Below are 25,280 nucleotides of genomic sequence, written 5' to 3' on the forward strand. Positions count from 1 at the left end.
CGCTTGGCCCACAGTTTGCCCCCCTGCCCCGTGCGTTCCTGGGCATCTTGGCCAGAAGCCCTTGGCTAAGTCCAACAACACCACGCATCAATGACAGACATGTCTCGGCGATCATGTCGCTGCATGCCGTTCAAGGCCAATTCGCGGCCCATTTTACGAGTATGACGGTGGTCTTTTGCGAGGATCCCCCCGGGACCACCAGACTGATGCGCAACTGAGTGACGTGCTGCGCTGGCGATCGCGACAACTGAGCAGCTGAATACGACAACGCTCTCCCTGTCCGGTTATCGCCTTTCCAGGGGACTCGTTGTTTTGTGGTGTTGAGTGCTTTGAGCCGCGGGGCTTTAAGGGACGCCCGCCCCGCTCATCCGAGCGACGCATGACGGATGCTGCAGCAAACCCATTCATCGCCCCTGCCTTTTTACTGCGTGACTTCACAGTAGCCCTTTGTTTCCATCCCTTCCGAGCCAGGCTGTGCCTGCATTGTGCCCTTCCCCTTGCATCCCGCCCTTTGTTTCTAACCCAGGTCAGTTCCGACCCGATTATCCTCCCCTGCTTGGCACGGGGCACCCCCTAACTTGACTCTCCAGCACCGACTCTCGTTTGATACGAGACTTGCACCCCGTCTCTACTTAAAGTAAGTGCTCATCCTCCTCGGCACATTTACCGGGTCCGATAATACTCCATCCTACTCAGGCTCTTGGGCTTTATAACAGGTGTTGTCGCTGACGCGGACGAAGACCAACTACCATCGGCATATCCTCTGCCTTCTGATCGGTGCCAGGCATAGATCGTCCCGTCTTTTCAGAAACATCCACCACACCAGTCTTTCGCTTCTTCGTCGTCTGCCATTCGCGCCACTTCCACGGACAGGTTTCCGAGGGACACATTTTACTTCTTCAAACGACGCAGGGCTGTGCCCTGCCTTTTCGCCGCTCCACTTGAGCAGTCGAACTAGACTTTCTACATCGCCCACGCGAGACATCTACATCCCTACCGCCATCATGCAGACTCCTCGCTTCCAGGCTATCACAGCGCGCTTCTCGCCGCACAACATCCGGACTTCGTTCCGCCGATCCATGTCGTCTTCGTCGACGTCCTCGCGGGCCAGCAGCACCGACCGGGCCTCTTTCGCGTCGCAGGACAGCTCGCCGGTCAGCACCATCAACAGCATCGTCTTCCGCCAGAAGACAGGCCTCGAATCTCATGACGAGGCCGAGCGCCCACCGCACATCCTCGAGCCGAGGCCTGCTGCCACATTCTGCAGCCTCGAGGAGCGCATGATGTCTTTCTAGGCCCGGATGGTCAGGTGTTAGTGCTTCTTGGCTGTTGGCTTCCCGAAAGGTGGCCAACAGATCTTCTTTCAATTCCCACTTTTATACGACATAATGCTGCCTTTACGGAATGTGTCAGGAGTGATGGTCACGGCTACGGTGGGATAGTGCGTTCGGGCTTTCTTTTTGGGAAAATTGGCGTTATGTGCCCCGACTTTCGGGTTGAGACATCGGGGTTATATGCAGTAATGAATGCTGTTGTTCCATTACCTATCTGCATTTTATAGGGATACCTAGCTAGCTGAACCAACAGTTGTCCTGGCTCAACCCATTTCTCATGGTCTTTTCTAAATTTGGCGTGTTCTTTTTGCGGTAATACAATGCATGAATAGATGCCGCCCAGACATGCAGGTAGCATGCAGATGCAAAATGCAGGAACCATCTCTCTGCGAAGGCCCTCGGTGTCACAAGCTTGCTGTCTACACACGGCACCTGTTCATGAAGCTGCAGGGGGTTACATCGGACCAGGGACTGATTGGTTGATGTAAGCCGCCCCGTCTCGGTCCAAAAACCTCCAACGACGTTCCCGACTCCCCAACTCGGAGTACTTATCCAACCAGCAGGATCCGGCTGAGAATCCGTCGGAAGAGGCCGAAGGTCAGGGCCCCTCCCAACGAAGCTCACCGTCCTTGACCGTAATTCGTGGGGTCGTGGGGTTGAAGCAGCCCCTCGCGCGCGAACTGTTGAGAGCTCTGTCGACGTGGCAGAACAGCGCGGTCCGCCAAGCCACGTCATGCCTCGCCTCATGATTTGATGTGGTTGGGAAAGGACATGGGTAGCGAAAAAAGACAGCCTCTCTCATGTATGGACAGCACCACCCAGCCAGCCAGCCAGCCAGCTTCGCCTCGGCTCCATTTTGGTCTGCCATACGGAGCACGAGGCATCTGACAGCGTGGGTCGGGCATCAAACTTGCCTGAGCCACTGAATTCAAGCCTGCCATGGACGCACGGTGGCACTTGACGACGCGTGTCGTCTCTCATCTCGTGAATTGATAATGAAGCTGGATTCTTCTTCGCTTGGGACTTGGGATTATTCTCTGCAACTGGTATCTTCTTTGACAAACTCAAACAGCCAATTCTTGTTTGCTTGCTTCGCGCTCCCCTAACCAGAGTCAACAACACCATGAATCTCAGCGCCAGTATCGACAACCCCGCCGTCGACGGCGGAAACTGGCGATACATCATAAGTGGAATGGGCATGTCAATTTGGCCATTGCGGCTCTCTACACAAGACCGATCTCGCCGCAGTCCCCGACGAGCGCTGAAGATGAAAGCGAAACTCAGCACTGGCCGAATTGAGCGCCCACCACAAAAAACACGAGTCTCTGGGAATCGATATGATGAAGGTGAGATACCTCGGGGCCGTTGAGTCATAGGAGCACCATTGCCCATGTCGCACCACACCTTCCTGGTGGTTTATTCACTTTGTTCTGTGTGTCCCGGTGTGATGGCTTACACCGGCTTATTTGTTTCCATCCCAAACACACTCGGGTATTGCTTGTTCAGTAAACAGCTTGCCGCCACAACAACTCAAAAAGTTGGCAAAACATTGCAAAATGGGCCGCGATCCTTGTTTTAACACATCCCCTTGCTGTATCTCTCGCTCGCTTTCTTGACCACGAGCATTCTCGCCTCCCGGCCTAGCGATCTTCACTTCTCAGCTTCTGTTGTCAGCTGCGTCTTCCTTGATCATCATTCAGGAGAGCCTGTAAAGAAAGAAAAACAAAATCGCTGACAATCAATCAATACAGCCTTTACCGCCATCGTAGCAGCGGCCATGTTCTCCTACGTACCTTTCCGCCAACCGCTCGCTGCTCTTGACGGTCGGTTCGCCAAGTACATACTACTACCGGCTCGCCAGTCAGAGATGGACGACGAGATGGTCCAGCTGGGGGGCCAGCCCTCGTTTCCCATTGAGAGCCGGCTACCGAGCGATCGGGAAGACCCTTGTCTATTCCGAACACGGCTGATCGACCGCATGACCGATTCGGAAGCCGACATCACGTTCGGGAGCACCGACATGGTCAACTGCGACGACGTCAACTTCGACGACACGCAATGCATCTCAGTGGGTCGATCAACGCGAAAATCCAGGGCCATGCCCGGAGCACCGACTCCGCCGATGCACCATCACACTGCGCAGGTCAGCGAAGACCACGACGACCAGAACAACACCGACAACACCAGCCAGATGGAAACGATAAACATGCCCTTCTGGAACCTCCCCAGACCACCGAAGCGACCCATCCTCCGCGCAGGGGACACCATCCCCGACGACATGTCCATCATCTCGGACGCCTCGCTGATCCCAACCTACTACCCGAGCGACATCATGAAACAGAAACAGCAGTCGTCGCAGCGGTTCCAGCACCGTACCCTCTTCAAGCAAATCCTCCGCGCCAAGGCCAGGGTGGCCAAGCAAACGGTACGGAAGCTCAAGCGGTCATGCCGCGACGTCGTCGGGCACGTCTTTGTTGAGTCCGCGCATAGGGGTCCCAAGTGCGTTGCCGTTGGGTCGGTGTACTGAGGAAGTCGGAGGAGGATCAAACCAACTGAGCTGCGCTGGGCGGGTACACCATCTTCTGGCTAGGTAGCCAACCCCGCGTTGTTGTTGCGTGGTGTTTGTTCGGGGCAAACGAGCCTGTGAGTCGTTCAACCATCGCGATACCAGAACCAGATGGGGCCAACAGACCAACCGCATTGGAATAAATAAGAGGAGGAACAAGGATGGAATGGAATAAATAAGAGGAGGAACAAGGATGGAATGGGAGGGTAATAACAGCAACGACTGACCCGCGGGCTCCAACAAACCAACCAACCAACCAACCGATTCACAATCTTGAACCTAATTTGTCATCACCACGGAATTGGATTGGGTCCCCGCCACCAACAAGTGTCCGAAGACATACTCGGGGCCGAAGAAGACAGGATTGGAAAGACATCACCAAACTGGATAATATTGCCTCGCTTCTTTCCGTTTATTGACCCGCCCTGTTGTTGTATTCGCTTGGCGTGGCTGAGATGGATTACACCACAATAACTCTGGCTGGAGTTTTTACGATTTTTTTTTTTTTATTTGCCTTAATTTATCTTCCTTTTTATGTTCTGAATTGAATTGCCCGGCATGGATGGGCAGGGTCATTGGGTTTTGGTCACGGTGTTACTGGTGGGGGGGGGGGAAGGGGGCGGCGTTTTCAGGCCGGTTCATGGAAGGGCGGGACCGTGGTCAAGAATAAATGATATGATTGCTTCTTAAACTTCTATCCCTCCGCTAAACAGCAAGTGACGTCCTCCTGCGCTCGTTGTCCGGTGAGCCGAGGACCCAATAGACAGCGCGCGACAAACGCGAGCGCGTCTGAGGGGTAATGTCACCCGACACACGAAGGCGGGAGAATGCGCTTGATTAAATTGACCCCGCAAATCAACAAAAGCGTTGTTATGACAACAAGGTTTAGGGGTATTCGCTCCGAACCGCTGGCCCATATTCCTCCCGCCGCTAGAAGGCGGGCAGGTCGACAAGATAGAAGATACTTCAGTGATAATGCAATGCTCCCATTCCGATGCCTAAACCGTCATCACCGAGGCTAAACCAACAGAGATGTATGTACACAATGATCCCCACCAGCCCCTCTCTCAGGGATAGCAGGGACCCCTCCCAACGGCTGGCTTCACCCAGCCTACCTTTCCGTCCGTCCCACAATCCTCTCCCGCAACCCCTTACTATGCAGCAATACACCACCGGACAATCCCATGGCCATCCCGTAGGAACCAAGAGGATAACCTGGTATTACAGCAATAAGAGGGCGGCATTCAAAGCCTCCAGCAAAGCTTTCGCAAAAGCAAAATTGCCTCCCTCCCGCCAGAGTAGGCCAAAAGCACATTCACCCAAACACCGTCCCCCTGCCTGTTCCCTCCGAGCGCCGTCGCCAAATAATCCGATAATCGGAAAAGGATAAAAGGTGGCGGTGAAGAGAAACAATCCCCAAAAACAAAAAACCATAACCGACAATGCCGTGGAGAGACGCCCCTAATCCTCGATGGGAGTTGTTTGTGCCGAAGATGAAGATGCCGGGAACGGGCACCCGGTCTCCCAAGGAGCAGGACCCGGGATGCGTCATTAATCTATAATCGTGAGATGTCGTCAAGGCGGCGAATCCAACCACAGCGTGGTATCCTAACAATTCACAACACGTGTCGAAGCGCGGCGTAACACTGCGTGCGACGGCGCGAGATGATACTGAAGAGACCTCTAAGAGACCTCTAAGAGACCTCACTGAGGGTTAGGTGAATGTCGTCGATGCCGTAAAGGTGGGCATTCTTCTTCGACCATTGGCGGGTGAGAATTGATGCTGCAGTCCTCGTTAGAAAAATACACTCCAGGGGACCACGACGTGGAGTAGGATAACGCACCCTTCAAGAACTTCTTGTGAGCATACTTCTTGAAGAAGGCCTCATGGATGACGGGCCGTGCCATATAGTCAACCATCAACATGACGACGGGCTGGATCTCCTCCTCCGAGTACCCGGCATAATACTCCAATGTATCATCCTATTGCGGGGAAAACATTAGCCGAGCTCAACAAGTGTCAACTCAATGGCAGACTTACCCATTCGCCACGATCTAAGATCAGCCGTGACAGGTACATAGCAGCTGCGGCAATATGGCTGGAACGATAGGCCATTAGGCGGTGATCCAACAGACTGATCTCCATGAGATATTTCCCGATAGTACGAGACTGAATGTCATAATTATCCGCCTTGGAAATGCGGCGGAGGAAGTTCATCGGGTTGGGGTAGCTCAGGTCGTAGTTGAGAGTCGCGAGCACAAACCGCTCAGCGCTGAGGATCTCGGCCTCGGTGAAGCCATCATCGGCAATATGGCGAAAGTTGGCGATATGAGGTGAGAGGACTTCCTCATACTTGGAAGCAATGAACATGGCGGTGATACCGACAAGTTGAAGACGGTCGAGCTGGACAACTTTCTCCGAGAGGAACCGGTCGACGATGTTGACAGCGAGGAACAGTGTCTCGGGTAGCAGATGGAAACGGGTGTGAACTTCAACCAGCCAGTCGATAAGAATACCCCGCGTCTTCCACTCAAGATCATCTTGGTGCGACATGTACTGAGGGTTGGGGACGGAGTTGCACTCGAGGTCGCGAAGATATTCGAAGATGTCGTTCGCATATTCGGCGACCATCAGCGGGTCGTCGAGGTCCTCGCGGTCGAGGAAGAGTGCGGCCTCTGGGATCTCGACACGCGGCTCAGGCTCGCTGGCAGCAACAGGCGGTGATGATGGTGCGGCGTCCTTTCGAACAGGCTCTTCTTGTCTCACGTCGGTCTTGATCTTCTTGTCCTCAAGTGTGTGAACCTTCTTACGGATCGGTTCGCTGTCCTCAGGGGTACCCTCCTTGACGAGAGTGTTCGTGGTCGAGGTGCTCAACACCTTGCGCTTCTGGGCCACAATTGATCCGGGTCCCGAGCGCTTCACTTCCGTCTTCTTGTTGACCTCTTTCGTAGTCAAGGCTGACCGCGTCGCCGTGGTCTTCTTCTGGACGCCCGTGGGTTGAGCTGCCTTGGACACAAGCCCGGTCCTGCCAACTGCCTTCTTGCTCTCGACAGCCTCAACCTTGGTCACATTGCTGACGTCGCCGAGGGCAGCACGCCTCCTCGTGGGATTGACATTGGCCGCTGTCTTTTTTGACTGGAGCGCCTTGGTGGGCATGGCGAGCTCATCAACGTTCAGGGTTGCCGCAGCTTTCGCCCGGGTAACGCGGGCTGTGGCATTGCTGTTCTCGTCATTTTCGTTCGTCACCGAACGGGGGTTTCTTGTCCTAGTCTGAATGGTGGTTAGCACGGCCAGTCATCTTTCGACTCAAGGTCCAATCGCGTCCAGGCAGAACGGGGGACACGTCTGGGACGAAGGCTTACAATCGGCATTGTGGCGGCTGATGTTGGGAACGTGTAGACAAACGGATGCTACTTCAAAGCCAAGACAGGGTTAGCCCGGCCACCTCATTGAAGACGCGACGGGGACCGACGACGCCAAGTAGGGTGAGCCAGCTCACCAAAAATGCAGAAATAAAGGATCACCAGGGCGATATGACGTGTTTTTTGTCGATATGCCGTGAAGTCGTCCAACACCACACGCGCTTTTGGGTCGCTGTAATCTCGAGAAATAACGCGTTTCTCTCTCGCTCTGCGAGTGCAGGATCCAGTCGAAGTCGACGACGACCTTACAATTGAGAAGGGCAGGATGCCGAGGGTTCGAAGCGCACGTTGTGGTGAAGGGCTTCGTGACGTTGGAGAATGCTCGCGAGGTTGGGAGCTCTCTTGTTTTTTAAGATGTGTTGGTTGAGAGGTAATGGGGTAGGAAAGGCTCGTGAGTTTAGGGAGAAGCTTGACCCCGGGCGGGACGGGGGGGCACGGTCAAATCAGCGTGGTGGGCTGGGCGCAAGTACCAGGTACACGACGCGATGGTGCTGAGCTTTGCAGGTGGGTCCGCCGCGTCGAGAACGCGGTGGTGAGAACGTGCAAGAAAAGTCCAACCGCTACAGAAATAAGTGCTTGGAATTGTCGATCGAAAGTCCAGCCGAAGAGATGCGCTGAATAGCTTTTCATAACGTAGTTTGAAAAAGATCGGATGGTGAAGGAAAAATTGGTGATATCATTGGCAGCGGGTTGCCCGTGTTATACGATGACAGGTACACGATACGAGCAGGGGGACGCGGTCGTCCAGCTCGTGCCTGCTTTCCCGAGGCCCCGTCAACAGTGGCAACCACCGGGCAACCGCATTGCGATTGGCTCAACTTGGGAAGCTGCAAACCCTTGGTCGTCTTCAAACTGCACTCGCGTTTTTCGCGGCCTGGGTGGGGCTGTGGCTCCACGCGGTGACCAGCCCCGATCCTAAAGCTCACTAGCCACACTTGTGAGAAATCCGTGCACGGACCTGACAATGGGTCGATGCAAGCAATTTTCCAAAGCCGCAGAACACCAAGGTATTGACGGAACGACAGCCCACCGTTACGGCTATCCACCCCCAACCCTCCGGAGATAACTGCAGCCAATTGGCTGCTCTGCGCTCCCACAAACACACCCGGATACCAGGCGCGGCTCGATGTGCTGACGTTGACGCCATCTTGGTACTGGTTTCCCCGGGTCTTGGTTGAGTTGCGTTTTCTTCGACAATGCTGCAGCCACGGCTCCGACCCTTGGTTGCGGGGGTAGCGTCGCTCCCCTCACTCTGCCAGAGGGCCCTTCAACTCAACACGATTAGACGATACGCCGCCGTGGTGCCAGGCGATGTCAAGAATACGCCCGGCGAAGATGGTTCTGCTGGCTTCGGCCCTCCATCCACCCAAATTGAGGCTGTCAAGATGCGAACGTACAAGCCGCGGACACCCGGTCTCCGACATCTTAAGCGACCGATCAACGATCATCTTTGGAAGGGAAGGCCGTATCTGCCGTTGACGATCCCTAAAAAAAGGGTCACGAGGAAAGGTGGCAGAAACAACACGGGTCCGGGTCACCATTAGACATCGCCGGGGGTAGGCGTCAAGCGGAGACTCCGCACTCTCGACTTCAAGCGCTGGGCGCCTGGGGCCGCACTTGGTGGACCGTATCGAATACGACCCGGGCCGGAAGTGCTCACATCGCCCTGTTGACAGGAGCAGGCGACGGGTAACAAGACTTATATTGTGGCCGCCGAGGGTATGCGTGCAGGAGACGTGGTGCAGAGCTACCGGGCTGGTATTCCCCAAGACCTTCTGGACAGCATGGGCGGTGTCATCGACCCTGGTATTCTGGCAGCAAAGACGGCCTGGAGAGGGAATTGCTTGCCGATGCACATGATCCCCGTCGGCACGGTGGTGTACAATGTGGGATCCCGCATGGACGGTGGTGCAGTGTTCTGCCGCAGTGCCGGTACATATGCGACCATCATCTCCAAGGAGGAGGAGACACGGGACGACGGTACCAAAGTCATGACCGGGAAGCATGTCGTGGTCCGGTTGCAGAGCGGCGAAATCCGCAAGGTCAGCAAAGATGCTTGCGCCACCATCGGTGTGGCCAGCAACATCATGCACCAATACAGGCAGTTGGGCAAGGCTGGACGTAGCCGTTTGTTGAACATCAGGCCCACAGTGAGAGGCTTGGCTATGAACGCAAGTATGTGGCGCATGATCCCGTTCCTTTATCCCGACTTGGCTCATTGCTCTTTGCAACCGTCAGTCGTTCTCGTTCGGTCGCTAACACGGTATTAGATGACCATCCCCACGGCGGTGGGCGTGGTAAATCGAAGGGTAACAGAAACCCTGTCAGCCCATGGGGCCAGCCTGCCAAAGGCGGTTTCAAGACCCGTACAAAGAGCAATATCAACAAATGGGTCGTCACGCCCCGGGTACGGAACATGGGCAAGCGGAGAGACAAGAACATGGCCTAATGAGTGCGGCGGCTGTGTTGGTGAGTGCTGGGCGAAGACATGTTGTACATTATGTAGATCAGCAACCCTGATTTTCCGTATCAGCGGGCTCGGGCCTGATGAGCAACCCTCTCTTGGAGTGCTCTCCGACGCAGCGCCAGTCGAGAGATATTTGCGGCTTGGATTGGGGCCATGCTGTCGCCTTGGCGCTGAGAATCGTTTTCAAACCCTCACCCAGCCAACCGCAGCCGGCGCGTCGTCTGGTCCGTATCCCTGATATAGCCACGCCTTGCGGTGTCCAGGGCAGCCGCCGGGCAAGCGCTGAAGCACCCCAGTTGACTGGCGCCTACCAGTTTGGCGGCAAACCGCGCGGCCAGGGCTCCGCGGTTCGGGAATTTTCGGCGCTAACAAACGGAGTTCGGTGGACTCGACAGGAGCGAAGCGACCAAAATTGATTGGCGAACAGCCCGAATTAAGCAGCATCAGTGCCTGGGACTCACAATTACCAGTATACTTGTACAGATTTCGAGGGCTGTATTCTGACCCATAGTGTGGATGAAAAGAAGAGAGGTCAATAACAATGATACCAGGTACGACGTCTCCAGCGAGAAACAAACTCGCAAAAAGTTGTTATCTCATGGGTAAATGTGGTGACTTGGCAATCGAGGGTCAGTTCCTCGCAACAGAAGGCACGTGCAGACGTGGTGGTCTCGATGGGGCTTCCGGTTTCAGCTTCCCCCTGCAGCCAGGGTTTCATTCATGGAAATCTTGGCCGGTCCAGTCATCCCATGTTATGGAACTAACCCAGAAGTCCAGTTCGGTACATTCTTTCCTGTGCAACCTCGACCGTTGAATTCCAAGACTTGTCTTTCCCGTTTGTCTTTTTTCCCCTTTTATTCACATTGTCCCTATGAGGGCAAACCTGAGATACACTACGGTTTTCCACTTCTTTCGTCCCTCGACTCGTCCTGCGCCCCCGAGACACCGCAGCGCCGATCGGCCTTGGCCAACCACTCGTGTTTCGGTCATCTCGATCCCTTTTGTGGCTGAGCTCACACAACAGGGCGGCAAAGGCGTGTGTCCCTTTTGGGGGTCTCGGCGTGGAGTTGCAGGGGGACGAAGCGGCAACCCAAACTGCCCAACGGGGAATCTCGAGAGCCATTCCATGACCAAGAAGGTTGTGGATGACGCGTTCGGGGCTTTCCGTTTGGTTTCGACATTTTGACATTCTTTGAAAGAGACCGCTGTTCCTGTGACAGACGGTGGCGGGCGTTTAATCATTAAAGTGGTCTGCTCACACCTTGCTAGCGTGCCCTCCTTCCGTTCGTGGTCTGGGCCCGGCATTTCGACTTGTTGGCTGCGCCTGTCCGGCCCTGTTTCACTCCCATCTTTTCCTTCTCTTTTTCATACCTTAGTTACCCAAGGGGCGTCCCAATGCCCGACGACTCCATTCGCCCTCTCATCTACGCCCGCTCGTTCTCCCCCGCACCGACCTTCGAAGCCCTCAATCCTACTAGTATGGACAATCTGGATCTCGCCGGGGGTAACGTGCGGAGGAAAGGGACGGTATCATGGGTCCTAGCGCTCTCCTATGTTTTCGACTGGGCGGTACTCGCCGCCTTTGCCGCCATCGGCTACGTTCTAGGGCATATCACTCCGAATAAACGGCCATTCTCTCTAGACGACCGCAATATCGCGTATGTTGTCGCCCTGGGCGTCCCCTCTTGGTGCCTCGTCGCTTAAGACGGGATACTAATAGCGCCGCAGCTTTCCATTCACCGTCAACGAGACAGTTCCGGTCTGGCTCGCGGTCGTTATCGCTATCATCGCCCCCATCTTCTTGATCATAGTTATCTGCCTCATCTTCGTTCCCGGTGCGACAGTCCCCGTTGGGACTCCCAAGTCCCTGATATGGAAGCGCAAGCTCTGGGAGCTGCATACAGGCCTGCTCGGGCTCGCATTGTCCGTAGTCGCGGCTTGGTTTATCACCAACGGCATGAAGAACTTGTTTGGAAAGCCACGGCCTGATCTATTGGACCGATGCCAACCTGACCTGGACAACCTCTCCAAGTATATCATCGGCGGCTTAAAGGGGCTGAAAACAGCGACCACGAGCGGCCAGCTCGTGAGCCCTGACATTTGCAAGAATCCGGACAAGTCCACCCTAGACGATGGTTTCCGCAGTTACCCAAGCGGGCACTCGAGTTCTTCAGCTTCAGGTACGCACTTGGAAGCCCCGGGCGTTTGTTAGTGCCGAAACGGGCAGTTTGCTTAACCTATTTTTTTGCAATAGGGCTTATCTACTTCTCCCTTTTTATTGCCAGCAAGTTTGCCATCACGATCCCGTTCCTTGCCCCGGCCGGTTTCGCCGACGCCTCCGCCTTCACCGCGTTCCCTTCCCGCACACGTTTACCGAGCATCAAGGTCTCAGGGCCCGACACCTACGAACTTTCCAACCGCGGACCCGGCGCGCCCACACCATCGACGCTAGACTCGGCTCTAGGCAACAAGGGGATCACGCGCCACAACCAAACCGTCTCGGCAGTCCGGCGGCAGGCCGCGGCGCCACCCATCTACCTTCTCTGCCTCGCTGTCCTGCCCTTCTTCGCCTCGGTCTTCATCGCCGGCTCGCGGTGGTGGGACTACCGCCACCACGGCTTCGACATCATATTCGGCTACCTTATCGGCGCCGTCTCGGCCATCTTCGCCTTCCGCTACTACCACCTGCCCATCTCCAGCGGCGCTGGGTGGGCGTGGGGACCCCGCAGCCACGACAAAGCTTTCTGGGCCGGCGTGGGGAGCTTTAGCTATGCTACGGACCATTTGCGCGGGCAGTACCGGTCTGGGGATGAGGAGGAGGCTCTCACCGGCGGCGATGGGTATGGGCGCGGCAGTGGCATGAGCGGTAATACGGAGCCGCCTTCCTCGCGCAAGGGGCCCAGCCCGGATGATCGGGATGTCTCGTACGTGGGCGAGGCGCGGATCTAGAATGCATCGATTTGGTGTTTCATCTTTTTCCGGTTTGGTGGTTTGGGCGGTCAAGGGCTGGGGTCTTTCTATTTGTTTTCGTGGGATTCGATGCTGCCGGTGCCTTGGGAGCAAATCGTAGATGACCGGGCGTGGTTTTTGGGCGTTATGGGCGGTGCTGTTTTATGTTGGGCAAAACTACCAGCGCGGTAGGGGGTTTGTGTGTACATGTAATTGGCTTTTTGGGAAAGGATGAGTGAGTGGGTTGGTAGGCAATTTATTACTGAAGCGTTGGGTCTGAAAGAGACTGCTAAACTTTTACTATCGATTTATTTGTCTTGCGAATGATGCGGTAAGAAGCGGCAGTGATCAAGACATCCCCAGGTCGAAAGGCTGTTCCGGATGTGCTCTGCAGGGCACTTACAGACGGGCAATTCTCGGAACCTAAACAACCATGGATAACCGTATGGAGGCCGGACATGCTCCGTCAAGGCACCAAAAGAATAACCGTCAGCCTATGTAACTAGTGGTATCGTGTACTTCTTTTTCGTGCCACGTTCAATGCATTAAGAGCCAGACCAACAGCTGAACCGCTTGCAACCATCACCTGGCTGGCCATCCTTTATTTCCTCTTGCTCCGGTTTCCTCCTTCAACTCCCCCTCCACCTTTGCCCATGCCAACAAGAACGCCAAGTGCAAATGCGCCAGCCACAAAGTTTTCCCCTACGAGCATCAAAGAAGGAAAAAGAAACACACCGTGGCAGGCAGAACCGATGGAATCATTCCATGCCATACCAACCTCAACCCCCGCCTGCTGCAATATAGATATGGGATACCTTCTCCCACCCCGTAGCAGATGCATTACGCAACACTCCCCATCTGCGCCTCGCCGCCCGTAGTAGCAGCGGCAGCAACGGCGGCAGCACCGCCACCTCTGTACTCCGCCACGGCGAGCTGCTGCAGCAGCTCCTCCTCGTCCTCGGGGTCGTCATCGTCCTCGTCCAGGTCGTCGTCGCCGTCCTTAAATCCGCTCTCGACCTCCATCTTGCGCAGGCGGCGGCGCATGTCGTCGCGGACGCCGTTCTGCCAGCGCACGAGGGCGGCGGCGGCGTGGACCTTGAAGCCGTAGACGCGCGGGACGTAGCGCTCGGCGCTCTTGGCGGGGATCAGGGCTGGGTAGACCTGGAAGAGGATGTTGTGGAAGGACGTGCCGAAGTAGGCGCCGTCGATGGACGCGTGCCGCGACGACTTGGGGTTGTACGTGTCCTCGCACCGCGCGCAGTGCAGCTTGACCGGCTTGAGGTTGGGGATGTCGGAGAGGCCCATGGGGAGCAGCGGGTGCGAGTGGCACATTACGCGGGGGCATTTGCCGAAGTCGGCTTTTTTGTATTTCTCGAGCTGTGGGAGGGCGGGAGCGTCATCTGTTAGTATGATATTGGAGGGGAGGGCGGGCAGAGCAAAGGGACAAGTGGGAGGAAGAGGGGGTAATTTTACCATTTTCGCCAAACCTCTTGTTGTGACGATATACCGAGCGTGGACGAGGCCATACAGGTGCCTGGCCGACTTTTCTATCGTCTCACGCATCTCATCGTCGCAGTCGAGATCGAAAACATCGGTGACAAGGTCCAGCGCATATTGGTAGTACTGGACCTCGGTGTTCAGGCCCGTCAGATTAAAGCGGTCCGTCAGGTACTCCTCGTCGATCTCGCAAAAGTATTCGTTGCCACGGGACGAGATAAACTGTGCAAGACGTGTCAGGCCCAAAACGGTGGGAGGGTAAAGGACGCAAGAGAATTGACGGATGAATCAACACATACCCAATCTCTCCAGTAGCTGGTGTAGTCACTATCAGACTCGGTCCCGTAGTCATCCATTTTGCGATGGATATGTTGCAATTCGTGTCGTCAGGTTGGGCGCCGATCACTGGCAATGAAAAACGAGCGGCGCGGAGGGAAAGGCCGTTGCGACGGTTGAATTAAACAATGATGAACCGATCGGGGGCACTTTTAATGCGGAAAGTCACTTTTTGTCGGCGTTCGGGATCGCGGGGCTGGCAGATGGTGTTCGGGTGGCCCACTGCGACAAGCAATGTTGACGGACATCTGCAGGCGGCGGTTGGAATTGTATGCATTTAGTGGGGGACACTTGCCAGAGATGACCCTGCCCCGAGCTCAACCAAGCCCCTGAGAAAGTCTTCGCACTGTTCCCCAGCCCCCATTAGGCGTCGACTGTAATCTGGTCGTTTCCCGGCTTTATGGGAAGGGATAGTGCGATATCTTCGGACTACAAAAATTAATGACCGTAGGCTTGGTGAGTCTTACCTGCTTCCATTAAAACTGAAACCGGTCTGCTTGTTTGTTTTGTAAACCCGCCTTACTTAGAAAAAGTCTACACAGTGCGGGTACAGTCAAAGCTTTGAGGTTTGGCCAAGTCGGGGGGGGACTTCAAGTGCAAGCTTGTACCGACGAAACCTTCTACTCGAGGAAGGAAAAGAAAACCATTCAGAAGTCCAACGTCTGCTTTTGTTTTACTCAGTTTCTTTTATCTATTTATTCTGCTCGGTTTTCTTTACCTCTTTCTCTTTTCTTGTTTACCTGCTTCCCCCTCAATTTTGGTAGGCAACTGGGTAAGCAAAGTTATATAACCATTCTACCTTGGACGAGAGGCGCAAGACGTAGAGTTCAGTCAGATATTCTCTGAAACCCCTTGATCAAGTCATCTATCGACTCAGCGTAAAGCGCATCGGTGCTCATGGTGCTGCACACATGGGGATTCTGCTCGAGGGCATCTAACCATCCTTTCCATCGTGTTGGAAGTGCTGATAGGCTCAGTCCGCTGAAAGGTGCCAGTCGAGACAGTCTGAGCGCGAAAGGTGCAAGGTGGACGTCAACGAGACACATGTGGTCGCCGAGAAAATAGGGGCCCTGTTCGGCGTTATGCAGTCAGGCACACGGCTTCCACTTCTGTTGTTGGTGATGAAGACTTGCCTTTTCATCAGCGGCCTGGGTGAGCTCACGAATGTGATCTTGTAATATTTCTAGCTGTTGGCTCCTCACCTCATCGACGGTTGCTAATAGAACGCTGGAGAAGGAGGGAACGATTCTAGTATTAATCTGCAGCAACAGGCCAAGTAAGGACGTGAGTCGACGAAAAGATAGAAGCGGACCAAGCGTACAAAATCAATCCACAGTCGGCAGTTCGCTTTCAGTTTGGGGATCGTCGGGTGTAGCGGGACTGTGTTGTTGGTGTCCTCAAGCTGAGGGCATATTGTTAATAAAGGGTGCTCCAAATGCCACCGCCTAGGATGGCTGGCGTAAGAAAAAAGAACTGGAGAAATGACTATGTAGGGAAACATACGTATTCTAGAATGACAGAACTCTCAGCACAAGCCCACCCCCCTTGACCAGTATCCGGCGGGGACAAGCCCTGCTCGGGTCTTGCCTCGAGCAAGGTGATGTGCGGTTTGGGCATTGCGGAGCTGGATCTGTCTCGCCAATACTGCCGTACTCGAAGCCCATGGCTACAAGAGCGATCCAGACGCGTTGGGAGAAAGGGCTATGGGCGTTGTGTCAGCAACAGCAGGCCCAAGATACTGTAATAGGCGGCCTCACCAGAAACATGCCGAATAGAACTTGATATCCGCATCTCCACTATGATCCCTTGCCGTCGCCGCCGCGTTCCCTCTCGGCTTCCAAGCCGGCGGTTTCTGAGTCCGCTTCGCCTCTTTTTCGCGCCCAGCCAGGTATCGCAAGGCTGTACTCTTCTTGGTCTCGTCACTTTTTTGCAAGTCATGCTTGTGCGTTGCTAGTCTATCATCACCGTTTCCAATCATCCCGTTGCGTTGTATTACTCGAAACGGCCTGTCCCGGATCCTTGAGGCCGCTGCCTCGACCTGCTCGCTATTCAAGCCGATGGAGTTGCATATCGCCGTGAGCTCTCCTACAGAGCTGGCTGGGTATTCTGTAATCTTGATTCTGACGTCGCATAGATCAAGCGGGCGCACGGTGCGTTTGCGTTTCTTTTTGTTGGGGTCCTGTGATTTAGGTGTTCCAGACGGCCGGCCTTTCAAGCGGCAGTCGAAGTAACGGGTGACAAGTCCCCGTTTAGATGCTGTCTGTGACGTCCGGTGCGAGTAGATATTGTCAACCCAAGGAAAGTACATGTCGTACCTGGGATGGCTTAATGAGCACGCTCACGCACGGACAACATAACCACAGAGCTGGGTGTGGCGGGGGAAGCTGAAATATCATTGTTCACTCACTCCTCATTGGTAAGGATGACAGGACTTTGTAGATCAAACAGTTTCTGGCGCCATAGGTGAAGGTCGGGAGGATTCTCCACGATGTTGGCGGGTAATTGTCCGCCCCGTGCCAATCCAAGGCTACCAGAACCATTGGCAGGGTCCGCTTTGGCCAAATCAGTACTCCCGTCCCTCGGCACTCCGGTCACAGCAGGATCAGCAGCCGGGCTCTGAGACGGTGTGCCAAACTGATTCAGCGGAGGTAGCGCGGTACCAATGGCTCGAGATGGGATGGGGAGCGCTGACCACGCTCCCCGAAGGTAGGCCCGTGTAAGAGCTTGGGAACCCATTGAATTCTGGGGTGTGGAACAACGGAGATATCCCAACATTGTCAATCCCTGGACGTGTGTAGCGGCGGTAGGCCATGGCCATCCCCACTCCCGCGGAAGTGGGATTTATGACCACCCGTGGAGTTGAGCGGTTGGAAGCGGACCTGTGTCGTAGCATTATGTGTGGCTGGGGGCATTTGGGAAAAAGAAGAATGTTCCATCGTTCCGGTTTCCACGGCTTGCTGCTTTGCTCGGGGCCGGCCGTTGACCCTCTGGTATGAAATCAGTTGCGGGGACGCGGTTAAGACGGACGAAGCCACGAATTAAAGCAGCGAGCGCTTCAGGGCACGGGCCAATAGTAGGCTGCCTTGGGTCTTCTTCCTTGCCAGTTCCGTGTCGTCATTGGTAGCAAGGGGAGGATGAATGATATATTACCTATGGCGGGCTCTTAGACGAACCTCTTCGTCTATCTTCCCTCTCTCTATGCGCTTTCCAACCCTCGATATTGGCGGTGTATCCATTTCATAACTGATTCGGATTTCACAGCTTTCCGTCCCACGGCGCTTTCTCGCCTACCGCCATTCCATCCGAATCCGCGCCGTGCTGCCGATACACGATCATCTTTGTGTCTGATTAGGCGTTGCTGATGAAGGATCCCGCGTCACTGGCAGAGCGGCCTTCTGCTTCCGAATCGCTCCCCGTTATCCGTCCAAGGCCGGCCCCAGTTGAGCCGCCTAGCGAGGGGTAGATTCCGGCAGATGGAATCTCAAGCCTGGTCATGAAACCATTCCTTACGGACCCTTCATCAGCGTCGTGCCCCTGGCTCATGCGGGCATTCACCATCTCCATTGCTTCCCGCAGCGTATCGCCGGTTTCGTCAAGCGCCGCCAAGAACCGCGCAAGCTCTTTGCACAGATCCCAATCTTCCTCGCGCATAGCACGGCTCAGCAACCGTACGCTTTGCTCGCTGGCCGTGGCTAACTCATCGAATGTGTGGAGAATTAGGAGATAGCCTCCTGCCGTCTTTAGACTACCGCGTTGTAGGCTTTCCTCGAATAGCTCCTGTGGCGGGGGCAGGTATGCGAAGAGGGTGCGCCAGGAGCGTACCTCGGTCTTGCGTGTGCACTGAACCACGATATCAAGATATTGTCGGAAAGACGAGAGGAGTGAGAGTACGCGCGGGAGAATGGCGTGCTCGGGCGCGGGGGTGGGATTTGCATCTACCTCCTCGTCTAGTACATGATGTAGGAGGATCTCGAGGCCATGGGCAAAATATTCCAAATCCTCGTATTGTTGCGCTAGTTGCAATGCCTCGGTAGCCCTGTTCGCGGTGAGGTAAAACCGTAGGATGTCGGGAAAGAAAAGGTGGGTCTGGGGCCGGGTTAGCTTGATACTATCTGGTGGTAGACTGCTGGCTGTCTTACTCGAATGGAGAAGCGAAAGAAGGAGAAGCTGATATCGCGGCGTTGAATGAGGTCCGGCTCAACGCCGAGTACGATGGCTTTCGGAAGCAGGACCGAGAGTGGATAGAAGTCGAGAGGGATAGGGACCATGCCGGGCAGTTCTCGTGGAAGCTCCCCCGATATCGCCTTCATGACGGGGTCCATATCTGGCCACGCCTTCAGCTCGTTGCCATCAAACAACCATAGGGAGTCTCCAAGACCCTTGCCTCCCGCGCCATTGGCTTCCTGAACGAGCCGCTGTGGTGTGGTCTCGAGTGTATGCGGACGGTCCCTCATGCTGAGATAATACTCAACATTGTGAGCAATGACGCGCATGTCGTATTTCAGATTGCCGTCGCTGACCGAAGGGCGCAAAAGGACCAGCTTCCCGTCCACCAGAAACAGGACAGATGCATGCGCTACATCCTGAGTTGGATCCCCCTCGTGGAGCTGGTGGTCGGGTAGGATCCAGCTCAGGCCCCTTACTCTTGCGGGTGATCTTACGATACCGTGGAAGGCTATGTGACCGACCTCAATCAACTTGATTGAGCCGGACATTGGGGCAAAAATGTAATGATAGAGGAGGTTGTCGTAGGTGTAGACCAGCAGGGAGTCCTCGCCAGTGGAGGTGATCAAGACAACAGGTGTCGCCATTTGTTGCGTGTACGCCACAGTACCGTCGAGCGCTGACTCGCGGGAGTAAAGACGCAGCTCGAAGGACCTATTGGCTTCCACAGCGGCGACGAGGATGTTTTGGTACCAACACATGCCCCCTCTGACTTGGAACTCGTTCTCTATGCCTTCGTTCGCAAAGGTCTTCCAGCGGCCGCTGTTGACGCTGTAATGAGCCAGGCCCCGCCTGCCTGCCACGGCGAAATAGCGGCCGTCGGCGGAAATGGCTGTACACCTGATGGGCCACTGGTTCAGCAGGTAGGTGGCGGGGATCCGGCTCGTGTGCCAAAGGGAGGGCTCGGCCGAGATGGATGTGAGATCTGGTAAATCGTAGCCCCGGTACACCAGGACACTGGAGGTGCTCTGAAGCACAGTTCGGAATAGGTTTGCTGGGTTGTAGCACCCCGTTACCGCGCTCCGCGCCATTTCCAGTAGCCACACAGCCTCATGGGACCTGCTAGCCAGGAGAAGGTCGCAAGACCCTCCGATCCAGGCGGCATCCAGCACACCCGAGAGCCATTCTTCTCCGTTTGTAGAGGAGATGGCGAGGTCGGCTTGGAAAGTGCTGCTCAATGGTTTTCCATAGACGCTCCAGGTTGACCAGCCCTTCTCAAACCCGGCGAACAGGCAGTACCCATCGGGGGAGTAATTGAGCGCGGTGAGTTTGCCGGACGTGGCGGCAGACGCCTGGACGTTGTGAACGTGAGATGCGGGAATGTTACCGGAGTAGTCCCTCGCCGAGTAAACGCGAACGCTTCCATCGGTACACCCAACCGCAATGAGCGAAAACCTCGCATTGATCACACACCTAACAGCATGGTCCCCGTCATTCTGGGGTATGTGGAAACAGTATCCTTTGAATAATTTCTTGGTGTCAGTAGGCTCGTTCGAGCCGCTTTCTTGCTGGGCAGAGGACAGTCGCTGCATTGCGTACGCCCTTCCATCGCTCGTGATCCACGTTGAGAGGCTCATGGGCCTATCGTGAGTCATTTCCTTGACTGTGACCTTTTTCTCCAGCCAGCTCATGCGGCTCAACAGTTCGGTGCTTGTCTGGCTTCCTGAGTTATCGGGCGCCCAGCGGATGCACTGGACGGCGGCGGGTTTGCGTGTCGCCACAACCAGCTCGTCATCGAGGGCCAAAGCGCTTTCAATCCCCGCATCCACCTTAATCACCATCCGGAAGCGAACACTGACATCCCGCACCCCGGGCCCCTCGCCCGGACCCCAGAGTATTTGATCGGGGGCAGCGTGGCCGGGATCCCCGATATGGTTTTGGCGTCTTCGTTGGACATTGGTGTGGTTGGCAAAGTGTGGTCGGTAAATCCGGGCTTCGGGGTCCGTGGCGAGTGAGTATGTTATCAGATAGCCCAAGCTCGTGTGGAGGACAAGGATGGCTGAGTCCGGTCGGATAAGCAGGTTGGTGTTGGTGCCGTAGGTCTCGAGAGAAGCTTCGGAACGGACAACGACAGCGAGGACGACGGTTGGCTGAGAGGAGCGTCAGACGAGGTAAATAAAATGCCAGGAACTCATGAGGCGGTTACACACACCTTTGTTTGCCAAATGACTATGGATGTCGCCGTGATAACGGCAAAGATATGGCCAGCGCGAGCTACGCGTAGAGCTAGGATGGGCTCCTGTAAAGGTATGGGAGGAGGAGCGATCCCTGGCGAATGAACGGGGCTATTTTCGTCAAGGTAGTCGTGTTCGACGGGTTTGATGCCAGGGGTCAAGGGGGTAATCGGTGTCACCGGAGTGATGGGGTTTGTCGAGGGACCTGCGGACGAGGTACCCGGACCGTCTTGGAGGACAGCGGAGTTTGGAGAGAGGAGCGAAGCATTGTCGAATCTCTGCTTAGGACGCCCGGGCGTGCTAGGGAGGCCATCGTGCGATATTACCCGGATAGAGTCCGGCTGGCGGGAGCTGCTCGTAGCATAAATTCGCGGTGTCCCAAGCGGCCAGTACATGGCTCTTCACGAGGCCGGACCCTTCAGAGGCGGCACTCATACGCGCATCGGCAAATTTAAGATGGCTCTATCCTCGGCGTCAATTCATGTCGAGGTGTCGTTGGCGCCCGGTAATCGGTAAGGTATCCCCATTGAGAGCAACGGGGCTCGACTGTTGTAGATAGGTGATGGTGACGACGTCGGGTGTGCAACCGATGACAAAGGCCGGTTGCCGATGCGGGTGGGATGTGGCCGGGGTGTTTGTGGAGCAACCGGGCCCAAGACGGGATGGAGGACAACGGGCGATGCCGCAATTTCTGGATGCCCCGAAAGTTTACTTGGCGTACATCCGACGGGCTGCGGCAGCTGTCAGTGCCCACCAACCTACCAGGTACCATCACTTGTATCTAGCTGCCCTGGGCAACGATTCCATCGCAACATCATCGGTAACTCCAAAAAACGCTTCCAATTCTCGTCTAGATTGATCAGAAATTGATGACGTTGGGCCCCTGCGCTACCTCCAGCCTCCCAAATCCGTCAACCTCACGACCCTTATAAAACACATCAACAAAAACATACTCAACTAGTCTCGCCTGAGTGTGCATCCGCCTGTTAACTGAAGAGGAACTTTGCAACTTACGTTCGGGAGTGAATCCACATCCTCCAATTCACAATGTCGCAACCCAGCCGACCTAGGATCGGCCGCATTCCTCGAGATTTATTCTCGCCCTACTTCAAGGACATCAAAAGCCTACCCTACCACGAGTCAACCTCCGGCCGTGGGGCGGGATCTCACCATAGGTGCGTCTACCTCGCCAGATGCTGTTCGTGTGGGAGACGCCATTCTCACAGTGGTTACTGTCTAGGTTGCGACATATCGCTTGGAACCCTCTCAGCACTTTCGTCGCCACCGTCACTTCGGACAAAACACTCCGTGTCTGTGAGTCGTCTCCTGCTCGTCGCAGCACTGGTGTAGCAACGGTTTTTCCTTCACAGGAGTCTCGCTGACGTGATGCAGGGAACCCCGAGAGAAAGGATGTCAAAAACTCCACGGAACTCCGTGGCCACCTGGCTGCGATTGAGAAGATAGCCTTCAACCCAGTCAAAGAGGCAGAGCTTTGCAGTGTCAGCAACGATGGGGTCGTGAAACTCTGGGATGTAAGGACAAAAGCGTGTGTCAATGAAATCAAGGGCCTGGGTAACGCACACACTCTGGCTTGGGCCCCTGATGGCTCCTCGTTGCTGGTGGGAAACCGGGTAGGTCCTCGAACCATGGCTTGCAGAGGCGTGCAATTCACTGACCGGCTCGGCACTTCAGCGCGGGGAATTCTTCCAGATATCACCGACGAAATCCGCAGTGGTCTCATCTTGCCAGCTACCGGTTGATACAAATCAAATGGCCTTTTGTTGGAGCGGGGAGAAGGTCTTCGTTCCGACGACCGAGGGCGCGATACGGATACTCTCGTACCCTGAGCTAGAGCCCGCTTTTCATGCCAACCACGCAACCAAGGACGGGAATTCGACAGAGTTCATGCTGAAGGGGCATACCGCCTCCTGTCTGACGACTGAGCTTTCGCCCACTGGGAAATACCTCGCAACCGGAGGTGCTGACTCCATTATCTCGCTCTTTGACACGAAGGACTGGATATGTCAGCGTACTATTTCCCGCATGGTCGGGCCTGTTAAATGCTTAAGTGCGGCACCGCCCCCAGCGCGGATCGATAACCTTAATGCTGATCTAATTTTAGGTTTCTCATTTGATGGATGCTATGTGGTCGGCGGATGCGAAGAAGGTAAGGCAGTAACGACCTCTCGTTTCGAACAAGCGCGGCCTGCTTACTTTTCTGTCATTTAGGTTCTGGCATCGATGTCACTCATACAGAAACTGGCGAACTTGTCCACACGTTCAAGACAGCCGGGCCGTGCGAGGCTGTCGCGTGGGCTCCCACAAGATACTGCCTCGCTTACGGCGACCTAGGCGTGCTGCGTATCATTGACGCAGACAAGAAGAACACGCCGAAATCATAGAGTGCCGTGGAGAAAGGAACCCAGGGGGCTCCACGCGAGGGTGGTGGGAGGGATCATTTGATGCTCTCGGCAACGGCTTCTCGAGGACCTTCCGAGGATTTCTTACACACAACCGCTGGTGACCCCTAAACAAGGTACTTATGCCAAGTCTGTCCATGGAAGCGGTTTCTGGAACTTCAACCTCAGCACGGGGTAATTTTGCCCCGACCTACGCGCTGCGCCGAGCTATTCTATGCAAAAGCTACAGAGATCGTCGTTAGATGTGGCTGTGCGGCTCTACCCGAACGAGAGTAAAAAGTCCGGAAATATCCCACATTGATGAGGACCACGTGGGAAAGGAGGCGGGAGTGGTTGTGGAGAGAGTATTCTCGAAGTCCGCGGTTTTTGGGACGAACAACAAACAGTGTTGTGGAGACTTGAAGCTGGTATGTACAAAGTACTTGGTACTGCCATGGCACTGAGTCAAGAATACCACAGACGTCCAGGCACTTTAATAAAATGACCAGCAAAACCCAACTAGCTATCTCCACCACGCCCATTGACATCTTGAATCACGATTTCGTTCCCGGGGCCTCACTATAATTTCATCGTTGAGCTTCCGACATCAAGAGAATGCATCTCCTCCACACAACAGGCCTGCTCGATTGTGTAACGCTTGCGGACTTTGAGTCCGTTCAGCCCGTCGATCATCTCCAAGGCGTGTTGAGCATGTGGGTAGTCGAGTGGTGTGTGGGACCAGTGTGGGCGGTGCTATTAATATGGCACGCTAGCTACCAATCTGGACCAATTGCTGGGCCTCCAAGACGGTACCAGGCACCGCATCACTGCAACCCTGATCGAGGAGAGAGGTATGCCATGTCGTGAATGCGCATGTCGCCTGCAACTGCAGACGCACCGCTGGGTGGGATAATATTGTGTCTTTTAGGGAGCCCAGAGCGAGTCCCCAGCGAAGGGGTCCGCGGGGCCCGCACGTCTGGAAGCGACCCGAGGCTTTCCCGCCTTTTTATCAAGTTGCTAATTAAAGCTGACTACTGCGCACGCACACCTATCCACCTGGCGGACGGAGAGCCAAGATGTCAAAGTTCACAACGGTATCTCGAAACGAGACAAGCGCGATCTGCTCACTCATCGAGTCCGAAAAGAGAGGGGCGCGGCGGGGTGACTAGTAAAATTAGGGAGGACTCTCAGGGACTCGGGTTGGGAAGGCTGATGAACCTTGCTCAACCTGTTTGCTCCATCTCGATGATGCTGCTTTATTGGTCTGCTTGGCTCCGCTTATTTGGAACCACGCCAACGGAGCAGATGTGCGACAGAGTGGCGCTGTGGCTCGAACAGGTCACCCATTCCAAAATCCCGACCAAATCCCCACTCCGCAGCTCGACAAAGCACGGGTACGGCGTACTAAGCCCAATCAGTCCCATCCCCATCCCCATCCAAGCACCTCCCGGTCATCGAACAAGCCTTCCAGGCTGTCCCGGACGAGATTAGTACGATTGGAGGGCCGCACCAGGCATTTGTAAACCGCGTGGCCCCCGCGATCTCATCTGTACACCGTTCGTTATCTGGCTTCGCAACCGCGTTTAACCACCAAGAGCCGCCTTCGCGAACCATCCTCGTGTCACCACTTATCGTTCGACTTGGGTTCTCGAAGCCCCGCACGGTCCGCATCGCCAATTTGGTATAGTCAGCGATCCTTCGAAGATTGGACCAGCTGAAGCCCATCGATTCTGCCCCAACTTCTCAACCAACTTTCATCTCGTCTTGAGCTCGACGTGACAAATCAACCTCAACAAACCATTCAACCATACTGCAGCCTTCTCACGCCTTACAAGAACACCCGATAGTTGCCCCAAGTAGTGTATCGCCTCTTGGAGGTAGAAGCGACGAAACTGCGCGATACAGCGCATG

General features: G+C 55.2%; 9 protein-coding genes across 9 annotated transcripts; 5 read left to right on the top strand and 4 right to left on the bottom strand.

Annotated features, from left to right (window-relative positions):
* Nucleotides 1-1,004: 1,004 nt before the first annotated feature.
* On the top strand, nucleotides 1,005-1,579 carry CHGG_02748 (uncharacterized protein; the record flags this gene model as incomplete). The annotated part of the gene is made up of 3 exons (XM_001229263.1): nucleotides 1,005-1,285; nucleotides 1,414-1,441; nucleotides 1,562-1,579. The coding sequence occupies 3 exons, from the start codon at nucleotides 1,005-1,007 to the stop codon at nucleotides 1,577-1,579; spliced, it is 327 nt and encodes a 108-aa protein (XP_001229264.1).
* Nucleotides 1,580-2,457: 878 nt separating this feature from the next.
* Nucleotides 2,458-3,861, top strand: CHGG_02749 (uncharacterized protein; the record flags this gene model as incomplete). The annotated part of the gene is made up of 2 exons (XM_001229264.1): nucleotides 2,458-2,680; nucleotides 3,086-3,861. 2 exons carry the CDS (start codon nucleotides 2,458-2,460, stop codon nucleotides 3,859-3,861), a joined length of 999 nt encoding a protein of 332 aa, XP_001229265.1.
* A 1,733-nt stretch (nucleotides 3,862-5,594) lies between these two features.
* On the bottom strand, nucleotides 5,595-7,272 carry CHGG_02750 (uncharacterized protein; the record flags this gene model as incomplete). Its single annotated transcript, XM_001229265.1, has 4 exons — nucleotides 5,595-5,683; nucleotides 5,745-5,883; nucleotides 5,942-7,171; nucleotides 7,264-7,272. 4 exons carry the CDS (start codon nucleotides 7,270-7,272, stop codon nucleotides 5,595-5,597), a joined length of 1,467 nt encoding a protein of 488 aa, XP_001229266.1.
* A 1,247-nt stretch (nucleotides 7,273-8,519) lies between these two features.
* On the top strand, nucleotides 8,520-10,206 carry CHGG_02751 (uncharacterized protein; the record flags this gene model as incomplete). The annotated part of the gene is made up of 3 exons (XM_001229266.1): nucleotides 8,520-8,819; nucleotides 9,000-9,498; nucleotides 9,857-10,206. 3 exons carry the CDS (start codon nucleotides 8,520-8,522, stop codon nucleotides 10,204-10,206), a joined length of 1,149 nt encoding a protein of 382 aa, XP_001229267.1.
* Nucleotides 10,207-11,185: 979 nt separating this feature from the next.
* Nucleotides 11,186-12,739, top strand: CHGG_02752 (uncharacterized protein; the record flags this gene model as incomplete). The annotated part of the gene is made up of 3 exons (XM_001229267.1): nucleotides 11,186-11,448; nucleotides 11,519-11,970; nucleotides 12,045-12,739. The coding sequence occupies 3 exons, from the start codon at nucleotides 11,186-11,188 to the stop codon at nucleotides 12,737-12,739; spliced, it is 1,410 nt and encodes a 469-aa protein (XP_001229268.1).
* An 840-nt stretch (nucleotides 12,740-13,579) lies between these two features.
* CHGG_02753 (uncharacterized protein) lies at nucleotides 13,580-14,592 on the bottom strand (the record flags this gene model as incomplete). Its single annotated transcript, XM_001229268.1, has 2 exons — nucleotides 13,580-14,458; nucleotides 14,536-14,592. The coding sequence occupies 2 exons, from the start codon at nucleotides 14,590-14,592 to the stop codon at nucleotides 13,580-13,582; spliced, it is 936 nt and encodes a 311-aa protein (XP_001229269.1).
* An 807-nt stretch (nucleotides 14,593-15,399) lies between these two features.
* CHGG_02754 (uncharacterized protein) lies at nucleotides 15,400-17,347 on the bottom strand (the record flags this gene model as incomplete). Its single annotated transcript, XM_001229269.1, has 6 exons — nucleotides 15,400-15,642; nucleotides 15,775-15,831; nucleotides 15,894-15,974; nucleotides 16,076-16,238; nucleotides 16,330-16,887; nucleotides 16,980-17,347. 6 exons carry the CDS (start codon nucleotides 17,345-17,347, stop codon nucleotides 15,400-15,402), a joined length of 1,470 nt encoding a protein of 489 aa, XP_001229270.1.
* A 573-nt stretch (nucleotides 17,348-17,920) lies between these two features.
* Nucleotides 17,921-21,365, bottom strand: CHGG_02755 (uncharacterized protein; the record flags this gene model as incomplete). Its single annotated transcript, XM_001229270.1, has 3 exons — nucleotides 17,921-18,658; nucleotides 18,712-20,886; nucleotides 20,949-21,365. The coding sequence occupies 3 exons, from the start codon at nucleotides 21,363-21,365 to the stop codon at nucleotides 17,921-17,923; spliced, it is 3,330 nt and encodes a 1,109-aa protein (XP_001229271.1).
* Nucleotides 21,366-22,017: 652 nt separating this feature from the next.
* CHGG_02756 (uncharacterized protein) lies at nucleotides 22,018-23,372 on the top strand (the record flags this gene model as incomplete). The annotated part of the gene is made up of 5 exons (XM_001229271.1): nucleotides 22,018-22,145; nucleotides 22,241-22,284; nucleotides 22,363-22,601; nucleotides 23,093-23,137; nucleotides 23,256-23,372. The coding sequence occupies 5 exons, from the start codon at nucleotides 22,018-22,020 to the stop codon at nucleotides 23,370-23,372; spliced, it is 573 nt and encodes a 190-aa protein (XP_001229272.1).
* Between the last annotated feature and the right edge of the window lie 1,908 nt (nucleotides 23,373-25,280).

This window comes from Chaetomium globosum, genomic scaffold (assembly GCF_000143365.1).
Source record: "Chaetomium globosum CBS 148.51 scaffold_2 genomic scaffold, whole genome shotgun sequence".
Classification (NCBI taxonomy): domain Eukaryota; kingdom Fungi; phylum Ascomycota; class Sordariomycetes; order Sordariales; family Chaetomiaceae; genus Chaetomium; species Chaetomium globosum.